Genomic DNA, 18,222 nt, shown 5'->3' with positions numbered 1-18,222 from the left:
TATATAATAGAAGGCCAATATACAAATTGTCCCCTCGACCAGGAGTTCAACCAGAGGGCGGGGCCGACCTGCCAACCACCCACACCCCTCCCCCTGGCCAGCCCCGCCCCAGATCAGATCACCCGCTCCCCATAGGCCCTGCACCTGTGCACAATTTCGTGCACCAGGCCTCTAGTTTATAATAATCACTGCTCAGTAAAAACAAGAAATGTTAAAATGTGGTTATTTTTTTTTCCTCAATTGCTTACTAAAATAAATTTAGTTTTCAGATAGTTGAACTAGCCAATATGATGGTAGGCAAATCATATGTCTCATTATCAAAAGATTAGGAATACAAATTAATTCAATTTTCTATACAATTAATTCAACAAGTACAAATTTAATCTCATGCTCCACGACAGCTCGAAGATGTGACAGTAAGACACGTAAAATCCCACCTTGAGCTGTATTTTTTTCTGCAGCTCCTCCATGGCCTCCTGCTGAGCAGCCGTGAGAGCGGCCAGTCGTTCCTCCCTGTCCCTGTGCGAACCCAGTGGAGAAACAAACCGCATGGTTAAACAATACGATTAGGGTCACAGGCTTCTATATTCTAAACCAGCGGTCACCATCCTTTGGGCCCTCACAGACCACCGGTTGGCGACCGCTGTTCTAAAGGGTTATTATTATTTTTTAATTATTTTTCTAAGTGCCTGTTAAGTCCCAGACATACTGTTCATTAAGTGCTTGGAAAGCAGTAAAGATTATTAGCTATGAAACAGGTTTCTGGACCCAGGCAGGGGTTTAAATATTAGCTCTAGGACTGTCACGTATGCCAGTAAAACCACAACAAAAGAATAGAAAAGGCATGAACTCACACAGAGAAGAGGAGGAAACAATCCCAAACAAATGCTTGGGGGAACTCAGTCAATCGAAACTCTCTGAATGAAGTCATATGTTGGAGTTAGCAGACAAAGACTGCGAACAGCTATTATAAACATGTTCAGATAATTAAAAGTATGCCAAAATAAAGAAAAATATTATGACAATGGCTTAACAAACAGGGACTCTCAACAGAGAAGAGAAACAGTTTAGAACAGCATTCCAACCAGAGGAGCGAGGATCCTTGGACAGAGGCTGGTTCTAGGGGTGGCGCGCGGAGAACACGAAGCGTCTGGAGCCCGGGCCCCGTGGGAAAGTGGGGCGGTGCCGGGAAACCACGGACGGACGTCAAGGGGACACGGGGCCAAATGAGAGCTCCCAGCGTCCGACGTGGAACAAGTGAGCAAGAAAATGAGTAACATAAGACTGGTCTACAGCAGAAAGCACAAAAAGATATAGAAAAGTCCACAGACACATGAATGAATGAATGAATGAATGAATGAATGAAGGGGAGAGGACAGACAAAGGTCCTTACTGCAAATAAGCTATGCAGCGATTCCTCTCCCAACGAGGTGTGGGCTATGCTTAGTGGCTGCTCCCAGGGAGGACAGCAGAGGGAGACTTTTAAAGTCACGACACAAAGCCCTGACCAGTGTGGCTCAGTGGATAGAGCGTCTGCCTGCGGACTGAAGGGTCCCAGGTTCGATTCCGGTCAAGGGCATGGACCTTGGTTGCGGGCCACCCCCGGTAGGGGGTGTGCAGGAGGCAGCTGATCGATGTTTCTCTCTCATCAATGTTTCTAATTCTCTATCCCTCTCCCTTCCTCTCTGTAAAAAATCAATAAAATATATTTAAAAAAAATAAAGTCACGACACAAGGAAGAAACCTGACCCTCTCCTCACCAGGTGACCCAGGTTACAAACTCCGAGGCAAGGCCAGTGGACAGCATGAACCTCTGACATGTTAAGAATAGTAATTTGCATTTATCCCTCTGGTCCTACTGTCAGAAGCAATAAGCCTACTCTGACCATCAGAAACACATGAATTAAATCCCCACTGAGCCACAGTCTATAAAATACCTGACCTCTCTCAAAACTGGCAGGGTCATCAAAACCATGGGAAATCTGAGAAACTACTACAAACTCAGAGGAGCAAATAATGGAGAAATAATGGCCAAACACTTCCCACATCATGAAGAGAACCAACATAGACAAATCACAGTCCCATAGAAATGTGAAAGAGCCACGACAGTCCTAACAGAATTAGACACCAAAAACTATTACAAAGCTTGATAATTAAGTCAGAGGATAAAGAAAGTAACCACAGACCGGAGGACAGAGCCCACACACAGACCATGCATCCAGGGCAACGTGATTTATGGCAGAAAGCTCTCTAGATCAGCAGGAAAATTTTGATTTTTCAATAACATGTTAGAACAATAGGGTATTCACATGAAAAAAAAATTGTATTTCTATCTCAAACAGTACAATAAAATCAACTCTTTGTAGATAAACACTTTACTATTATAAAAAAAACCATGACATTTTCAAGAATATTTTATGACTCAGGATAAAAAAAGGATTTCATAAACCAGATCAGAAAGCACAAATCACAGTTTGTTCAGTTTTACTACACTGCAATCAAGGATTGTGCTAATCAAGACATCATAAAGAGTAAAAAGGCAAGCCCAGCCTAGCAAATCTATTTGCAATATGTGAGCTGATAAAGAATTAGTACCTACTAAACATCAATAAAAAAGATCCCAATACAGAAGTGGACAGAAACTTAAATAGGTATTATACATGAAAAAAAAACTTAGTAGCTGATAAGTATGCAAAAAGTACTCAGCCTTATTATTAATTTACTGTCTTGGACAGTACATTTTCACATACACCAAAGAAAAGTGTATTTTCACATACACCAGATTTGACACAATTAAAAGGTCAGAAAAAAAAATCACATGTCAGCAAGGTATACACCAACCAAAAGGGACTGAGGCTTGGCCAATTAAATGCCTTGTCCTGCCCTAGCCGGTTTGGCTCAGTGGACAGAGCGTCAGCCTGCGGACTGAAGGGTCCTGGGTTCGATTCCGGTCAAGGGCATGTACCTGGGTTGCAGGCTCAATCCCCAGTGGGGGGCGTGCAGGAGGCAGCTGATCGATGTTTCTCTCTCATCGATGTTTCTAACTCTCTATCCCTCTCTCTTCCTCTCTGTAGAAAGTCAGTAAAATATATATATATTAAAAAAAAAATGCCTTGTCCTGGGTCTTTAAATCTGAAACAACTGATTTTAAAATGAAGGGATGGCTGAAGGTCACGTATCATAATCAGAGTGACAACAGATGGCCAGACTGCTGCTGCCAAATACCACGCTGTGGCTCTGTGGCCTGACCTCGATGCCCGACCACTTCCAAGCCTGGTCCGCTAAGCTCCTACCCCTCGTGCTGCCAACACGTTCCTAAAAACCCCCTCTGCTAATTAAGCAAGCCAGAATCAAACTCTATTTCTTGCAACCCCAAATATTTTTGAAATATCATGTTTTCCATCCAACAGAAATGTTAAAAAGGTTATAAAGCCTGGACATGGACATCCTGTACTTGGGCTATTTCTAAGTATCTACACGACAGCGAGTGCCTTTAAGACGTGATGTGGACATGGACCCCCTGCAAAAGGTCTGTCAGGCTCAGAATCGCAGCCGGTACCTCGCTCTCTCCCTGGCGGCATCCTCACGGGCCTTCTCCTTTTCCTGCCTCTGTTGTTCAATCCGCGCCTCTTGTTCTTTCCTCTTCATTAGCAGTTCCTCTACACGGGCCTGCCGTTCTGCCTCTAGCGCTCTCTTTCGTTCCTAAGGTCAGAAATGTTTTAAAAGATGCTAGATTTATGTGAAAATGACACAGCTTTGACATAAACGTATGTATTAAAACCATGGAGATCCCTGGCTTGTCGTTAGGTTTGCTTCACAGAATTTAAACAAAAATCAAACATCAGCGATATATGGTTTTCATGTAATTTACCAGTGTTACACATAATGACCAGAATAAATGTTATGTTCAGCAGATACTATGTTATTCATATTCTACAAGAACCTAATAAGTATTTTATGGTTAATCACTTCTAAAGCCCTGTGTTTAGAAATGGTTCTAGAAATACCAAAACATCATGAAGAAAGCGGAGTTAACAGACTTTATATCTGGACTAAGCTTTCATCAAGGAATTAGTGGAGAAGAGCTTGTGGCAAGGAGAAAGAACATTATATGTTAGCACAGTGGTTAAAAGGCGGGCACTGGGTCCCCTTATTTACCAGCTGGGTGACCTGGTCTAGTTACATTATTTCTGTGCCTTTGTTTACCGAGAGACCAACAATCAGCATCAACATGAAGGTGGAAGACACTTCATGGAAACGGTAAACGCACCGTGAAACACTGTGCCCTGGCTGTCTTTCTGCCGGGGGGCGGGGGGGGGGGCGGGGGGGGGCACTTTTGCTCATTTTCACGTGTTACTATTGTACTGGTGCATTTCTTTCAGTTCACCTCCATTTCCAGGTAGCTCACAAAGCCTCTCCCACCTTCTTTATTTTTTTCTACTTTATTTTTATTGTTGACACTATTACAGCTACTCCCCATTCCCCCCTTTGCCCACCTCCACCCAGCCCCACCCCCCTCCCTCTGGCCATCGCCACACTGTTGGCTGTGTCCAAGGGCTATGCACACAGGTGCGTTCTTTGGCTAATCTCTCACCTTCTTTCATCCCGTGTCCACCCTCCCCTCCGCTCTGACGGCTGTCAGTCTGTTCCATGTAGCCATGCTTTGGCTGTTAAGTAACGGGAATGCACGGCTCTAGGACCTTGGTCAGAGGGAAACTTCCTACTCCACGAAAGCATCTTGCGCAGGGAGGGATTCCATAAATATGTTGATAAAGGAAGCATGGCTTTATAAAGTGAATCTATATCCTTACAAATAAAGAACATAAACTATGGCCAAGGAATCAGGACGGTGTCTCCTCACTCTTACGCTTTCTGAAACCTCCTGAACCACAGGACTTGGTCTCACAGTTACGCACATTATGGCAGCTTAAGGGAGAATCTGGCACCCCCGCCCCCCCACTTTATGCCTAAGATGTGGCAGGTGCTCCATAAATGCTTGCCAAATAAAATTCTACCTGGACAGCTTCATCACGTGCTTGCTTTTCTTCCTGTCTTCGCTGACGCTCTTCCTGTAACTCATTCAGCCTCTGCTCATACTCCTTCAATTTCGATAGCACATCATGGCGTTTATTCTGGGCTTCAAGGGTATTTATGAAAGCAATTTCATTTACCTTCAATAAAAACAAAAAGTGAATTTCAAGTGAAGTTAATTCTAGGGTATGCCACAAAAATAAACTTAACAGTCTTTATATTATAACGTAAACCAGTGTAAAGGCATAAAACAAAAGTGTAATAGTCTGAGTGTTTTCTTCAATATTTACCTCAAAAATGGATAATAATACGCTTATAAAATAAACCCACAGGCCTCAGTAAGAACTGGCGTAAAATAAAGGTCTGCCACAGAAAGTATTTTAAGTCAGTAAATAAATTAGGATTCTTATAGAGACCATCTTATAAAGTTCTACATAATATCCTTACAATCTGCAACCATACAAATTACATTGAGATTAAAACGATTATACGTATTCTAAGGAGTTTGGACAAACCTTAAGACAAACCTTAAATAACAAATCATTTTCTTCAACATATACTGAGTGATGACAATTAGGTACACTGCACCCTCAACTTCACATACACTGATTCTTCAGAGTCCAGCACAACTTGACAGCAGTGTTTATGAGTAAAGTGTAGCTAATGAGAAAGCTGAAAAAAGTCAGTGGGGTTGAACCTTTCATTCTTTTTTTTTTTTAAATCTTCACTCGAGGATATTTTTCCATTGATTTTTAGAGAGAGTAGAAGAGAGAGGGAAAGACAGAGAGAAACATTGATGTGAGAGAAACACATCGATTGGTTGCGGGCCAGGGAGGAGCCTGCAACCAAGGTACAGGCCCTTGAGTGGAATCGAACCCAGGATCCTTCAGTCCACAGACAGATGCTCTATCCACTGAGAAAAACTGGCTAGGGCAAAGTTTTCATTCTTTAAAGCCAGAGAAATACAGTGAAATGGGGAAGTAAAGGCTGAGCTACGCTCTTTGACAGAAGCAAAGACTCCAGGAACCCATCACTACATATGCTACCTCAGACAGTCAGAAACAGCCCTGCACACACACAGCCAGGTGCTTTTCAGCAAGGCCATTCAACATATAAAGGAAAGATTCCCAACAACTGGTACTGAAACATTAGTTATCCACATAGTAAAATGTCTTCTTAATCCTCGCCTTTACCATATACAAAAAATAACCCAAAATGGAATATAGACGTCATTGTAAAATTAAAAGCTTCTAGAAAGAAACTTGAGAAAAAATCTTAATAACCTTAGGTTAAGGTAAAGCTTTTTAAAATAGGATGTAAAACTCACCAAGTACAGAAGGAAAAAAGTCAACATTCTGAATTTTATCAATTTGTAAGACTTCAAAAGGCATTGTTACAAAAATGAAAAGGTGTGGCACAGTGGTTAAGTACAGACCTATGAACCAGGAGATCAAGGTTCGATTCCTGGTCATGGCATATGCCCGGGTTGTGGGCTCCATCCATAGTGTGGGGCGTGCAGGAGGTAGCTGATCAATGATTCTCTCTCATCATTGATGTTTCCATCTCTCTCTCCCCCTCCTTTCCTCTCTCTCGCTCTCAAAACCAATAAAAACTTTATTTTTTAAAGGCAATCCACAGATTGAGAGAAAATATATGCAAAACACAGATCGAGCCCTACTGGTTTGGCTCAGTGGATAGAGTGTCAGCCTTCAGACTGAAGGATCTCAGGTTCGATTCCAGTCAAGGGCACACGCCCAGGTTGCAGGCTTGATCCCCAGTAGAGGGGCATGTAGGAAGCAGCCGATCAATGATTCTCTCTCATCATTGATGTTTCTCTCTCTCCCTCTCTCTTCCTCTCTGAAATCAATACAAATATGTTTTAAAAACACACACAGATTGATTTCCAGTCAAGGGCACATACCTGGACGGCAGGTTCAATCCCTGGTCCTGGTTGGGGAGCATGCAGGAGGCAACCAATCAATGTGTCTCTCTCACATTGGTATTTCTCTCTCTCTCTGTCTCCCTCCCTCCCTTACAGTCTCTCTTAAAATCACATTCTCGGGTGAGGATTAACAACAACAAAAGAAGTTAAACATGAACACATGAACCTATCATGATACATTCTCAGGTATTTACTCAAGAAAATAAAAGCACCCATCTGCACAAAGACTGGTACATGAATATTCAATGCAGTTATATCTGAAAACAAACGTCCATCAACAGCTGCTGAATTAACAAATTATGGTAATTCTATTCAGTGGTATAGACTTCTCAGCAATGAAAAAGTAACTGATATACACAACAGCAGGAATAAAATCAAAATAACTCTGCTGAGTGAAAGACACCAGAGGAGAGTACATACTGTATGATTCCATTCATATAAAATTCTAGAAAATGTTTACAGCTACAGTGACAAAAAGCAGGTCAGAAATTGCAATGGTAACAGTTGGAGGAAGGAATGAATTACAAGAAAGCATGAAGAAACTTTTGAGGGTGATGGAATTGTTTATAATCTTCATGATATGATAGTTGCAGGAATATATACATGTCAAAACTCATCAAACTGATGCTTTACATATGTGCTATCCATTGTCTGTCAATTATACCTCAATAAAGCTGTAAAAAATATATATATACATCATAGGATTATTGTAAAGACAAGATACTGCACCTAATGAGCTTAAAATGAGCCTGTAAAAATGCTCTGATGTTCTGGACACAATAGACATTTGATAAACATAAGTTTTTAATATAAAACCGTGAAAAGGACTTGGGTAACTAATTCGATGCTCAAAGCACCTAAGATATAGGTACTTACCTTCGCTTCTTCCTCTTGTGCTTTTTTTACAATTGCTTGTAATTGCACTTCTCGCTTAAACTCAGCATGAAGCAATTTCTCTTCCATCATCCTACGTCGCTGATCTAGCAATTCTTCCTTCCATTTCCGGACATCTTTTTCCTGCACACAGTGAAGTACCGCATCCTCACTTTCAGCACACATAGTCATTTAACAGAGTGCAAACTGACGATCAGTTTAGGACTTATAAGTGGAAAGAGACTGCTTGAGTTCATAATCTAACTTATTGGCTTGTTTTCAAGATTGAGTTAATACAGGTACAAATCTTAGAGCTGTGCATTATTCATGGCTCAATCGAAATACCAGCTGTCATTATTCTGCACTATGAGTAAGCTTCCATTAAAATGAAAATAGTGTGTATTTGTTAGCCTCATAAACCTAATGTTTCTAGTAACCAAATTCAAGATAATGAAGTAATTTTATCCTTGAGAATGGGAAATGGTGAGAAGTCTGAAAAATTACATTCATTTGCATAAGAAGAAAAGGGAGCCTCCAGAAGAACAAAAATAGATATAACAGTTTCCTTTAATTCCTAAAAACAATATAAAAAAGTAACAGACTGCTCTAGGAAACCAATCCAGCACCAATGGGAATGATAGAAAAATCAGATGTTGGCTCAACATGAAGGAGCTACACAATGATGTGTTTAAACACCGAGAAGAGTCTGACACAGGAACAGCATGGACAGAATCCAGAGGACAGATCCTCAGAGCCCTAAGTAAGGGGGTGAGCCGGAGGCAGCACCTCGCTCTCCTACATTGTTTTCACATCTGCAAAATGGGCTCAGTACCTGTTGAACTCTGTATCTCCCACAGTTACTGTGGTGATCAGGTGAGAGCAGGTATGTAACAGTGTTGAAACAATACCTTTCATGCAAAGGCAAGGTGGGATTTATCAATAAAAGTAACGGAAGGGATACCTACATTGATGGGAAAATTAAACCAGAGAGCCTCTAACGCACAATTTCAGGAACTGATCTCCAAGGAAGTGGAGGCTATGTTATATATTGAGAACAAGATTATAAACATAGTGCAGCCTCCCTTCGGGCAGCTCACTTGCTCTTCCTTCCTCTCTCAGACACGTTCTTGGGGGGAGCTGGCAGCCGTGTCATGCAGAAAGGGGGGACTGAGGTCTACAGGCAGCTGGTAAGAGGACCCGAAGCCTGCCATAACCGCAAGGGCGTCTGGGGCGGATCCGTACGCTCCAGTGCCGGCTGCCCCCGCCGACAGCTTGACTGACCTCGTGAGAGACTCTGAGCAGAAGTCCCTGGGCGAGCCACCCCACTGCCATGCCCACAGACTGTGAGCTAACGAACGTGTGGTGCAGGCCGCCAAGTTCTGAGGGCGTTTGTTACACAGAACACAGAACTAACATAGCACGCACCTACATCTGCCACGTGCAGGTAACAGTAAACTGAGCCGCAGCCAACAGCCTCGAGAAGTGCTGCTGTTTACACACTTGCCACATTCAATCATCACGGCAGGCCAGTAACTACAGTGTCATGTCACAGAGAAACAAACCGAAACCAGTGTTGTTAAAGGAACTTGCTCCGGGCACCGTATCTTACGTAGCAAAACCAGGACTTGGCCTGGGTGGCCACCCAGGGTCATGTTCCTTCCACTATGCCACACTGAGCAGAACAACACTGCTCTAAAGACTGTTAGAATCTCGCTTATGTTCTCATCACTGCCCCACTTATTCAAACTTCACAAACTGAGGCTCAGAACTGCCCCACCACGTCTTCTACACTTTGCACCAGACTCGCCAAGGAAACCAGGCTACGAAAATGGCAAACATAACCCACGCCATCGCTGCAGACAAGAATTTACTAGCTAACGCAGGAATTAAAAATTCTTTTCACAGGTAACCTTCGGTAATCCAACAGACATAAATGCTTTGTTTCCTAGAATATTTCGTTATTTTTATAGTTCTTTTAGCTTCTCTCAGACCATAAGAAAAGTTCAATTAGAAAAGAAGCCCATCAATTTAACCTTTTGCACTCAGATGTCAAGTGTGACGGTTATTGAAAGTATCAATAATTTGAAATATAAAAAAATCCAAATAAATAAGTTTGTATGAAAAGAAACTCGTTTTTTATTCTACTGCCGCGCTTTGTAAAATCTGGGGTATTTAAAAAATTAAATCCCGAGTAGAATAAAGGAATCAAGAAAAAAGCAAGCGAGTGCAAAGGGTTAAGGCTATCATAATTTCCTAAATATTAAAAACTCACCCTTTCTAACAATTTCTGAAGCTTTAATGTTTTCTCTTCACGTAACTTTTCCCTTAGCTGCTGTGCTTTCATCTGCTTTTCTTCATGTTTCTTCTTAGATTCTGCAATTGTTCTATTAATACAAGCAAATAAACAGGCGACACGAATGTTTACATGATAAAACCAAAAATATTTTCTTTTGTCTTCCAAGTTCTAAAAATAAATATAAAAAGTACACAAAAATAATTTCGGTCTAACATGTCAGGAAAACACTGTCACTTTTCAAAGAATCTGAACTGCCCTGAGTCATGTGTCTTAAAGTGTTACACAACAACTCTACTGGACAGTCGAGAGCGGCTAGTTTCCCTCCTGTGAAGTATCTTAAATTAACTTCCCGAGGCCAGACCTTTTACGAGACGGGGAGGAAAGCTTCTCATGCATGTGAATTCCATGTCCTGGAGGTCTTGCAGGCTCCTCCTCTACAATATCCCCCCAGGATGTATTTTGGCGCCAAGATTCACGAGCTGTTCATTAAAAAGGAAACCACTGTTACTGTTTAAGCACACAGTTCTATAAAACTAACAATTGAGAACAGACTTTTAAAAGGCATCAGCATTCTTACTCCAAACTTTTTATTTTACATAGAAGTTCGTGTAATAAGATCATCTACTTTAGACCCCTCTACCTGTACACAACACACATACACACATACACATAATACCTTCATAATCCGCAAGGACATCATTCCAGTCCATAGACAGACCACAGAAAAACACATTTCCACCACCCATGCTGGCCTAAAATGTAATAAGGAAAATTCAAAAACAAATATTTGAACACAATTATAACCTTAAAAAGTAAACCGTATATGAAATTTTTCCAGCTTATGCTAGTACATTTCATTTAATAACTAGCTCAAAACTAGAACAAAGCACACACCTCTTATGTTCACCATAATAACTGAGTTAAAAATGCCGTAGTGTAAACATTTTAAGAGGAAGACAAATCTACTTGCCATTTAATAGCAGAGACAAATCAAGTGAATTAAAAAGAAACATATTGGGCCCAGCCAGCATGGTTAAGCATCGACCTATGAACCCAGAGGTCACGGTTCAATCCCAGTTAGGGCACATGCCCGGGTTGTGGGCTCGATCCCCAGTAGGGGGCCTGAAGGAGGCAGTTGATCAATGATTCTCTCTCATCATGGATGTTTCTCTCTCCCTTCCTCTCTGAAGTCAATAAAAGTATATTTTAAAAAAAGAAAGAAATCCCTCTCATCAATATACTTGAGTATGCTGAGCACTTAGTGACAGCGAAGCAGAGTATCGTTTGCTTTTGATTAGAATAAAAACAATAAAATGCCTTAGATTCTTCTTCAATCTCTGCAATTACAATCTGAGTAATGCCAAGTTCTGACTTTCTGAGATTCAATGTCTTGATTTGTAAAAAAAAAATAACTTCTAACCTGTCAAATGCATTGTATTAAAAACTTTTAGTAATGTTCAAGTGCTAAAATAAGAATTGCTATTATTTATTGTTTGTCTTAATCACACAGAATGATAATACAGTTATTGAAGATAATCTTAAAAGTCATTTTAAATAGGACTGGATGAACTCTAGGTCCCTCTGGCCGTAAGAATTTTATTTTTGAATATACTTTTTTTGAACAATTATAAAATTCTAAAGGCTCACAGAAAAATCACTGTCGTTGTCAGTTTCAATATTAATATCATTGTTTTCTTCAGCTTCGATTTCTCTAGTTAATTGTTCTTCTTCAGCAATAGCACTAGCAATGGCTTCTTCGTTGGCCTTTTCTAGGCGATCTGCTAGCTCTTCCTTTTTAGCAAGAACTTCTGCCATGGACTACAAGTTAAAAACAAACAGCATGAAAAGTCACCACTGACTGGCAAGTTCAGTAATCATCTCACTCTTTATATTCTAATCACACACTCAACAGTATACAGAATATAGCATTGTTCTAGAATTATAAAACCTCAGGTCCAGTACAGGCTCAACCACTCGCTAGCTGTGTGACTTGAAAGTTTCTTAAAAGCAAGAGCCCATTTTGTATTTCATAACATGGTACAATAATCCATGACTTACCTTCTTTACCAGACTGCTGTGTATGAGAAACTGTGAAGTTGTATAAATAACAGGTATTATTATTAATGAAGTGTCAATTTCATTTGCATGCAAAAAATTCAAGTTATAGATCAAATATCTTAAAAATGAAGGAAAACCATCCTATAAAATAAAAGGCTAAAATGCAAATCGACCAGATGGTGGAATGACCAGTCGATATGACATGCACTGACCACCAGGGGGCAAACGTTCAATGCAGGAGCTGACTCCTGGTGGTCAGTGCAATGTCCAACTGCAGGCTTAGGCCCACTCCCCGCGGGCCTAAGCCGTCAGTTGGTCATCCCCCAAGGGTTCCTGGACTGCAAGAGGGCACAGGCCGGGCTGAGGGACACCCCCCAACCCGCGAGTGCATGAATTTCGTGCACCGGGCCTCTAGTTTTACAATAAAGGAAACAGAGAAATAATTTAGGTAATGTTGATGATACCTAACTTAGATATATGTATTACAAGTAATATAGATCAGAATCATTAATTTATAAATCCCCATATAAGCTAAATACATATACAAATATAGCTCCACAATTATATTCAGATATTTCCATATCCCTCTGTTGAGTGATAGAACAAGTACCGAAAACGGGCACAGACATAGGAGACCTGGACAATGTTATCTACAAAACTGACTTCACTGTTTTCCCAAGAGAAATGAAAATATGTGTTCAAAACAAAGACAAATGTTCATGACGCCTTCGTAACAGAGACCTGGGAAAAACTCAAACATGCCATCAAATGAATGGATGAATAAACATACTGTGTTACATGCATACAACAGAACAGGCCTAAAGACAATAAAAAAGAATGAATTAATACACAACTACATGGATGAAATGCGAAACAAGTATGCTCGAGTGAAAGAAGCCGCACAAAGATTACATTATTCCACCGACATAAAGTTCTGAAAATGCCAACTAATAAATAGCGACAGCAGGAAGATGATGGCCTGGGAAGGGGTACAAGGAATGGCAGAAAGGGGGCATGACAAGGGGGCATGTGGACACTTTTAGGGCAATCGGTATGTTCACTATCCTGACTGTAGAGATGATTTCATAGTTATAAACATATCAGCACTTACCAGTTTATATATTTCAGATATGTGAAGTTTACTGAAAATCAATCATACCTCAATAAAGGCATTTAAAAATTCAAACGCTTGAGCCCCAGCTCAAAAATGACTGGGTTGGGAGTAGAATCCAGGCTCTGCTATCTCCTTGAAAGCTTCCCCTCCTCCCTGCCACCTCGCCTCTACCCTCTGCCCATACAGCCAGACCCTCCCTGGGAATGCAATGGGATAGGGAGTGTAGATGAGAGTCTATGTCTTTACATCATAAAGTTTTTCTCTATAAACCCTGGAATAACACAGAAGCTGACTGCTGTTATGTCCCACACAGACATTACAACTATCAGCAATTTAAAAATACAAACAGTAAAGCTGAAACATTTAACTTCACCAAAAGTAAGTTCACACACGAGCCCATTTCCTCAATTGTATCTTGCCCCAAGTACATTTCAATTTAGTCTCTGAAGACCTGAAAAGACGTTACATGCGAGTAGACCTTAAGGATTAAGTGATGATTCCATTACCCACATGTAAGTTTCACTATTTTCACACTGTGAATTTCAAATAAATATCTGCATACATCATTTTTTAAATTACCAAATTTGCAACAAAAATTGGAATTTTAGCTGTCAGTCAGACATCCCCCGAAGGCTCCCAGACTGTGAGAGGGCGCAGGCTGGGCTGAGGGCCCCCCGCCCCGAGTGCACAAATTTCGTGCACTGGGCCTGTAGTATATCTATGAAAAGAAAAAATATAAATATGACCAATTTCTACCCCATATATTAAGTCCATTACTTATAATACTATAATAATGTTCAACCTTTAAAACCATTTACACTAAAAAACCCAAGTTAAAAAAACACACAAATTATTCTTTATTCCTTATTAAAGGAATCTAAATATTTGTTTTTCTTGTTACTATCAATCTTATTTCTCCCTTAAACAACCCATATGGTTTCACCTGTATCTAATTCTATTCTCTACGAGAAGGATAATTTAGATACTTTTATACTTAAATAGTATAATTTAAGTATAATAGTATAATTTAGCCTATTATCATCTGCTGACAGCATCTTGCCGTATGATGAGGCACTGAGGTCTTTTTTTTTAAATTGCAAATATATTGTTTATTTCAAATTTGATAGCCATAGTTTTCCTGCCTGAACCTAATAAAGAGCTAATGAAACTGGCCAACATGGACAAAAGATTAATATGAAATAGATCTTATAATATTTTAACAAAGAGACAATTCAATATTGAAACTATTTTCATTTCTACCTTAGTCACAAGAAAATTAGCAGTAAGCAAAACTAAAAGTTTCTTTTATTATTTCTGAATAGGCCTGGGAGTTAAAAAAGAAAGTAACATAAGTGACAACGAAATGACCTAGCAAGTGTTTGACTGAGATAAGTTATACTACTTCTAAAATTTTAAAACTGTCACTTCCTTGTTAGAGCTGAAAATAGCTCTTACAAATTGTTCTTCCTGATGCAAATCCACATTAAACTTTGTATGTTAACACAATTCACTCAAAACAATTCCAAATGAATACATATAGACTTAGAGAAAATTTTGTAATGAATAATACTAGTTGTTGATATAGCATGTAATCCAATTTAAATGAGGGTTTTATCCACAGAGAGCTGACCTGAGGTTTTTCTCTTTCCTTCAATAAAGTCAGTGCTCTCTTACCAATCCCATTTAATAAATACGTGCTCTGCAGCTGTTCGGTAAGAATCCAGAGACTCGGGATTCCCAGGACTTATAAAGGTGAATAACATGTAATTTGCAATATGACTATAGTTATAAATGAGAACATTTACAGTTTATTACAATGTACGGCAGTATAAAAAAAGTGACTATTCAAAGAATGGGTAGGTTATTTTTCACAGAAACGATGAAATCTGAGTTGATGAAAGACATTTCTCTGGGGACAGGTTTGGGAGTCCGCGATGTGTTCAGAAGTTGCCGAGGGGCGCTTAGGAAGAGCATCCTGGTGGAGGGTGTGTTATGAGAGAAATCAGGGCGAACTGGAGCTCCTGTGGATTCAGGAAATGGCCAGGTGAGAGGAGTACAGGGTAGGAAAGACGAGGGCGGTCAAGGTGAAATGGCATTATGGAGGAAAGTCATATCAGAGTAAGTAAAAGGGTTTGAACTTAATCTGTAAGTAACAGGGACTTGACCGTTATGGGACAAGAAAGTAATTTAACTAAGCCTGTGCTCTGAACGGATAGCTATAATGACCGTGACCTAGGAGAATTTGAAAGTGGAGACAGATACACTAGTTAGGATGTCAGTTAGGTGGGGCCATGGATTTAAGGTTTGGCCAACAGATGTAAATGGTAATAGCCTGGAGGCACTAAGTTTTTAAAGAAATTACAGTATACTAGAGGCCTGGTGCACGAAATTCCTGCACTCAGGGGCGGGGCAGTCCCTCAGCCCGCCCTGCACCCTCTCACAGTCCAGGAGCCCTCGGGAATGTCCGACTGCCACGGAGGCGGGAGAGGCTCCCATCACAGCCGCTGCGCTTGCCAGCCGTGAGCCCAGCTTCTGGCTGAGCGGCGCTCCCTCTGTGGGAGCCCACTGACCACCAGGAGGCAGTCGCTCAATGCAGGAGCTGACCCCTGGTGGTCAGTGCACATCATAGCGACCGGCTGTTCTGCCGTTCGGTCAATTTGCTTCTTAGCCTTTTATTATATAAGATAGGATGGTGGCCATTTAGAAAAGCACATTTGAATAATTTTTCTCAACAACTTTTTATACATGCTTGTTTCTTCTGGAAGTTACTTTATAAACAAAACTTGTATGACCTATTCTGGATTATCCTCACATCTAGTATCTTAATACTAGTGTGGGAAATAGGAAAACATGAACAGAAGTACTCATCCAAAAATATAAACCTATATATAATCACAAATCAATGCATTTTTAAAGAATCTACAATGGGAATGACACGCAGATTTCATCTTAAACACCACCTCCAAGCACTGTCTAAAGTCTGTGAAGAGAACTTTTAACACTCATCCCAGTGTGCACCATGTCCCACCTATCAGAGCTGCATTTGCACACAAGACTTGCTATCGACTCAGTTCCTTAATGCTAGACTGAAAAACACATTCAAACTGAAAGACTTTGAGCAAGTTATTTAACTCACACATTCTCATTTTCTTTCTCTACAAAAAAAGAAGTTTGATAAAAATAAAATGTTAAAATAAAATCATACATACAATGCTTTGTAAAAAAAAGTGCTTTGTAAAGTATAAAATAATACATAATACAATTTATTATTATTGGGGTTTATGCCTCAATAATAGGTTATTGCTTTAATGTATTCACTCATAATTCTGATAAGTTGTTCTTACCAAGTTAGCAGCACTCACATTTGAAATCTCTGAAGAGTCCATTTCACTTTCTATCCGTGCTTTCTGTGCTGAAAATCTCTCTTCATTGGTATGCAAAGGAGGTGAGTCATCTTGCTGATTAATTGAAACACACACTGTATCCCCTTGAACAGCAGGTATTTCAGAACTTCGCACAGAACTGTCTGGTAAGATACTACTACTGCCAGAGTTCTTGACGTCATCCAGTGTACTCGCTGTGAACTAACAAAATATATTTACAGAGAATGAGTCCAAGATAGTCAGAAATACTAACAACTATACTTTAAAGCAGTTGTTGTTAAGTGGCTGGCAAAACTTAACACTCATCTTTTTTTGTATGTTTCAAGTGTAAACAAAAAGGAACCATTAAGCAAGCAGCCACAAATTTTATTTGCATACCAACTATGTATAGGGCACTGAGTGCTTTAAGAAATTAAGCAACATATATTGTAATTATATTTTACTTTAGTAGTCTGTGCTTGATGAGTACTTTAAGATATGCCGCAAAAAAGAAATCTAGTTACAAGTATTTTTGTCTTATATTCAAATAACTAAAGGCATTTACATGGTTTTTGTGAAGACTGTCTATTATAAAATAAAGGCACTTTTCATCAAAATATATACTTTGAGGGCATTTTACTAAAAAATACAAAGCATACTCTCTTTGGATACCATTAACACAAACTCTAAGCATCTTTCATGAAGCCCCAACATAGTACATAATACCAATTCTCAGATCTAAGAGAAGAAATACACCATAAATAGTACAGTACATGTAAGCACACAGTTTCAGTATGAAGTTCATATTCCTTAGATTTCGAAATCCTCCCATTCCCCTTTAAGAATATCTAACACACTAGAGGCCCGGTGCACAAAATTCGTGCATGGGGATGGGGCGGGGGGAGGTCCCTCGGCCCGGCCTGCACCCTCTCACAATCCAGGATCCCTCGGGGGATGTCCGCCTGCCTACCTGATTGCCCCTACCCACTCACCTGCCTGCCTGATCGCCCTTAACTGCTCACCTGCCTACGTGACTGCCCCTAACTGCCTCTGCCTGTCTGCCTGATTGCCCCTAACCCCTCTGCCTGCCTGATCACCCCTAACCACTTGCCTGCCTGCCTGATTGCCCCTAACTGCTCACCTGCCTGCCTGATTGCCCCTAACTCTTTGCCTGCCTGCTTGATCACCCCTAACCGCCTCTGCCTCAGCCCCCGCCGCCATGGCTTTGTCTGGAATGACATCCAGAGGTTGTTTGGGTGTCTGGTCTAATTATCATATTACGCTTTTATTATTATAGATAAGTAACATAATGTGAAAACAACTGGATTAGGCCAAATACATATTCATTTTTTAAAACCTGTCTATTCTAGTGAATAGAAATAAGCCTTTATTTTCACCTCAGAGTACAAAAAGGAAGCAGCTGTGTTTTCCAATTACATTCAAGAATAATGAGCTCCACACAGAACTGAAATCTAAAATTTTGAATTTAAAACTCACATTACTACTTAAATAAACATTAGATAAATACTGCAGTGGCCATAAAATT

General features: G+C 40.3%; 1 protein-coding gene across 4 annotated transcripts in view; it reads right to left on the bottom strand.

Moving 5' to 3' along the window:
- Nucleotides 1-18,222, bottom strand: part of SCAPER (S-phase cyclin A associated protein in the ER) — a 187,797-nt gene that overhangs the window by 114,843 nt on the left and 54,732 nt on the right. For 3 of the 4 annotated variants that reach the window (XM_079764048.1, XM_079764047.1, XM_079764046.1), the window contains exons 10-18: nt 16,659-16,898; nt 11,790-11,960; nt 10,819-10,894; nt 10,504-10,621; nt 10,119-10,230; nt 7,850-7,990; nt 5,016-5,171; nt 3,560-3,702; nt 438-519 (exon numbers count right to left, since the gene is read on the bottom strand). In XM_079764048.1, coding sequence (XP_079620174.1) covers nt 438-519; nt 3,560-3,702; nt 5,016-5,171; nt 7,850-7,990; nt 10,119-10,230; nt 10,504-10,621; nt 10,819-10,894; nt 11,790-11,960; nt 16,659-16,898 — 1,239 coding nt within the window. The remainder of the gene's footprint in view (nt 1-437; nt 520-3,559; nt 3,703-5,015; nt 5,172-7,849; nt 7,991-10,118; nt 10,231-10,503; nt 10,622-10,818; nt 10,895-11,789; nt 11,961-16,658; nt 16,899-18,222) is intronic. The other variant, XM_079764049.1, reaches the window with a different exon arrangement.

The sequence above is a fragment of the Cnephaeus nilssonii genome (genome assembly GCF_951640355.1).
Source record: "Cnephaeus nilssonii genome assembly, chromosome: 24".
Lineage (NCBI taxonomy): Eukaryota > Metazoa > Chordata > Mammalia > Chiroptera > Vespertilionidae > Cnephaeus > Cnephaeus nilssonii.
This window is presented reverse-complemented; position numbering and strand designations above follow the sequence as displayed.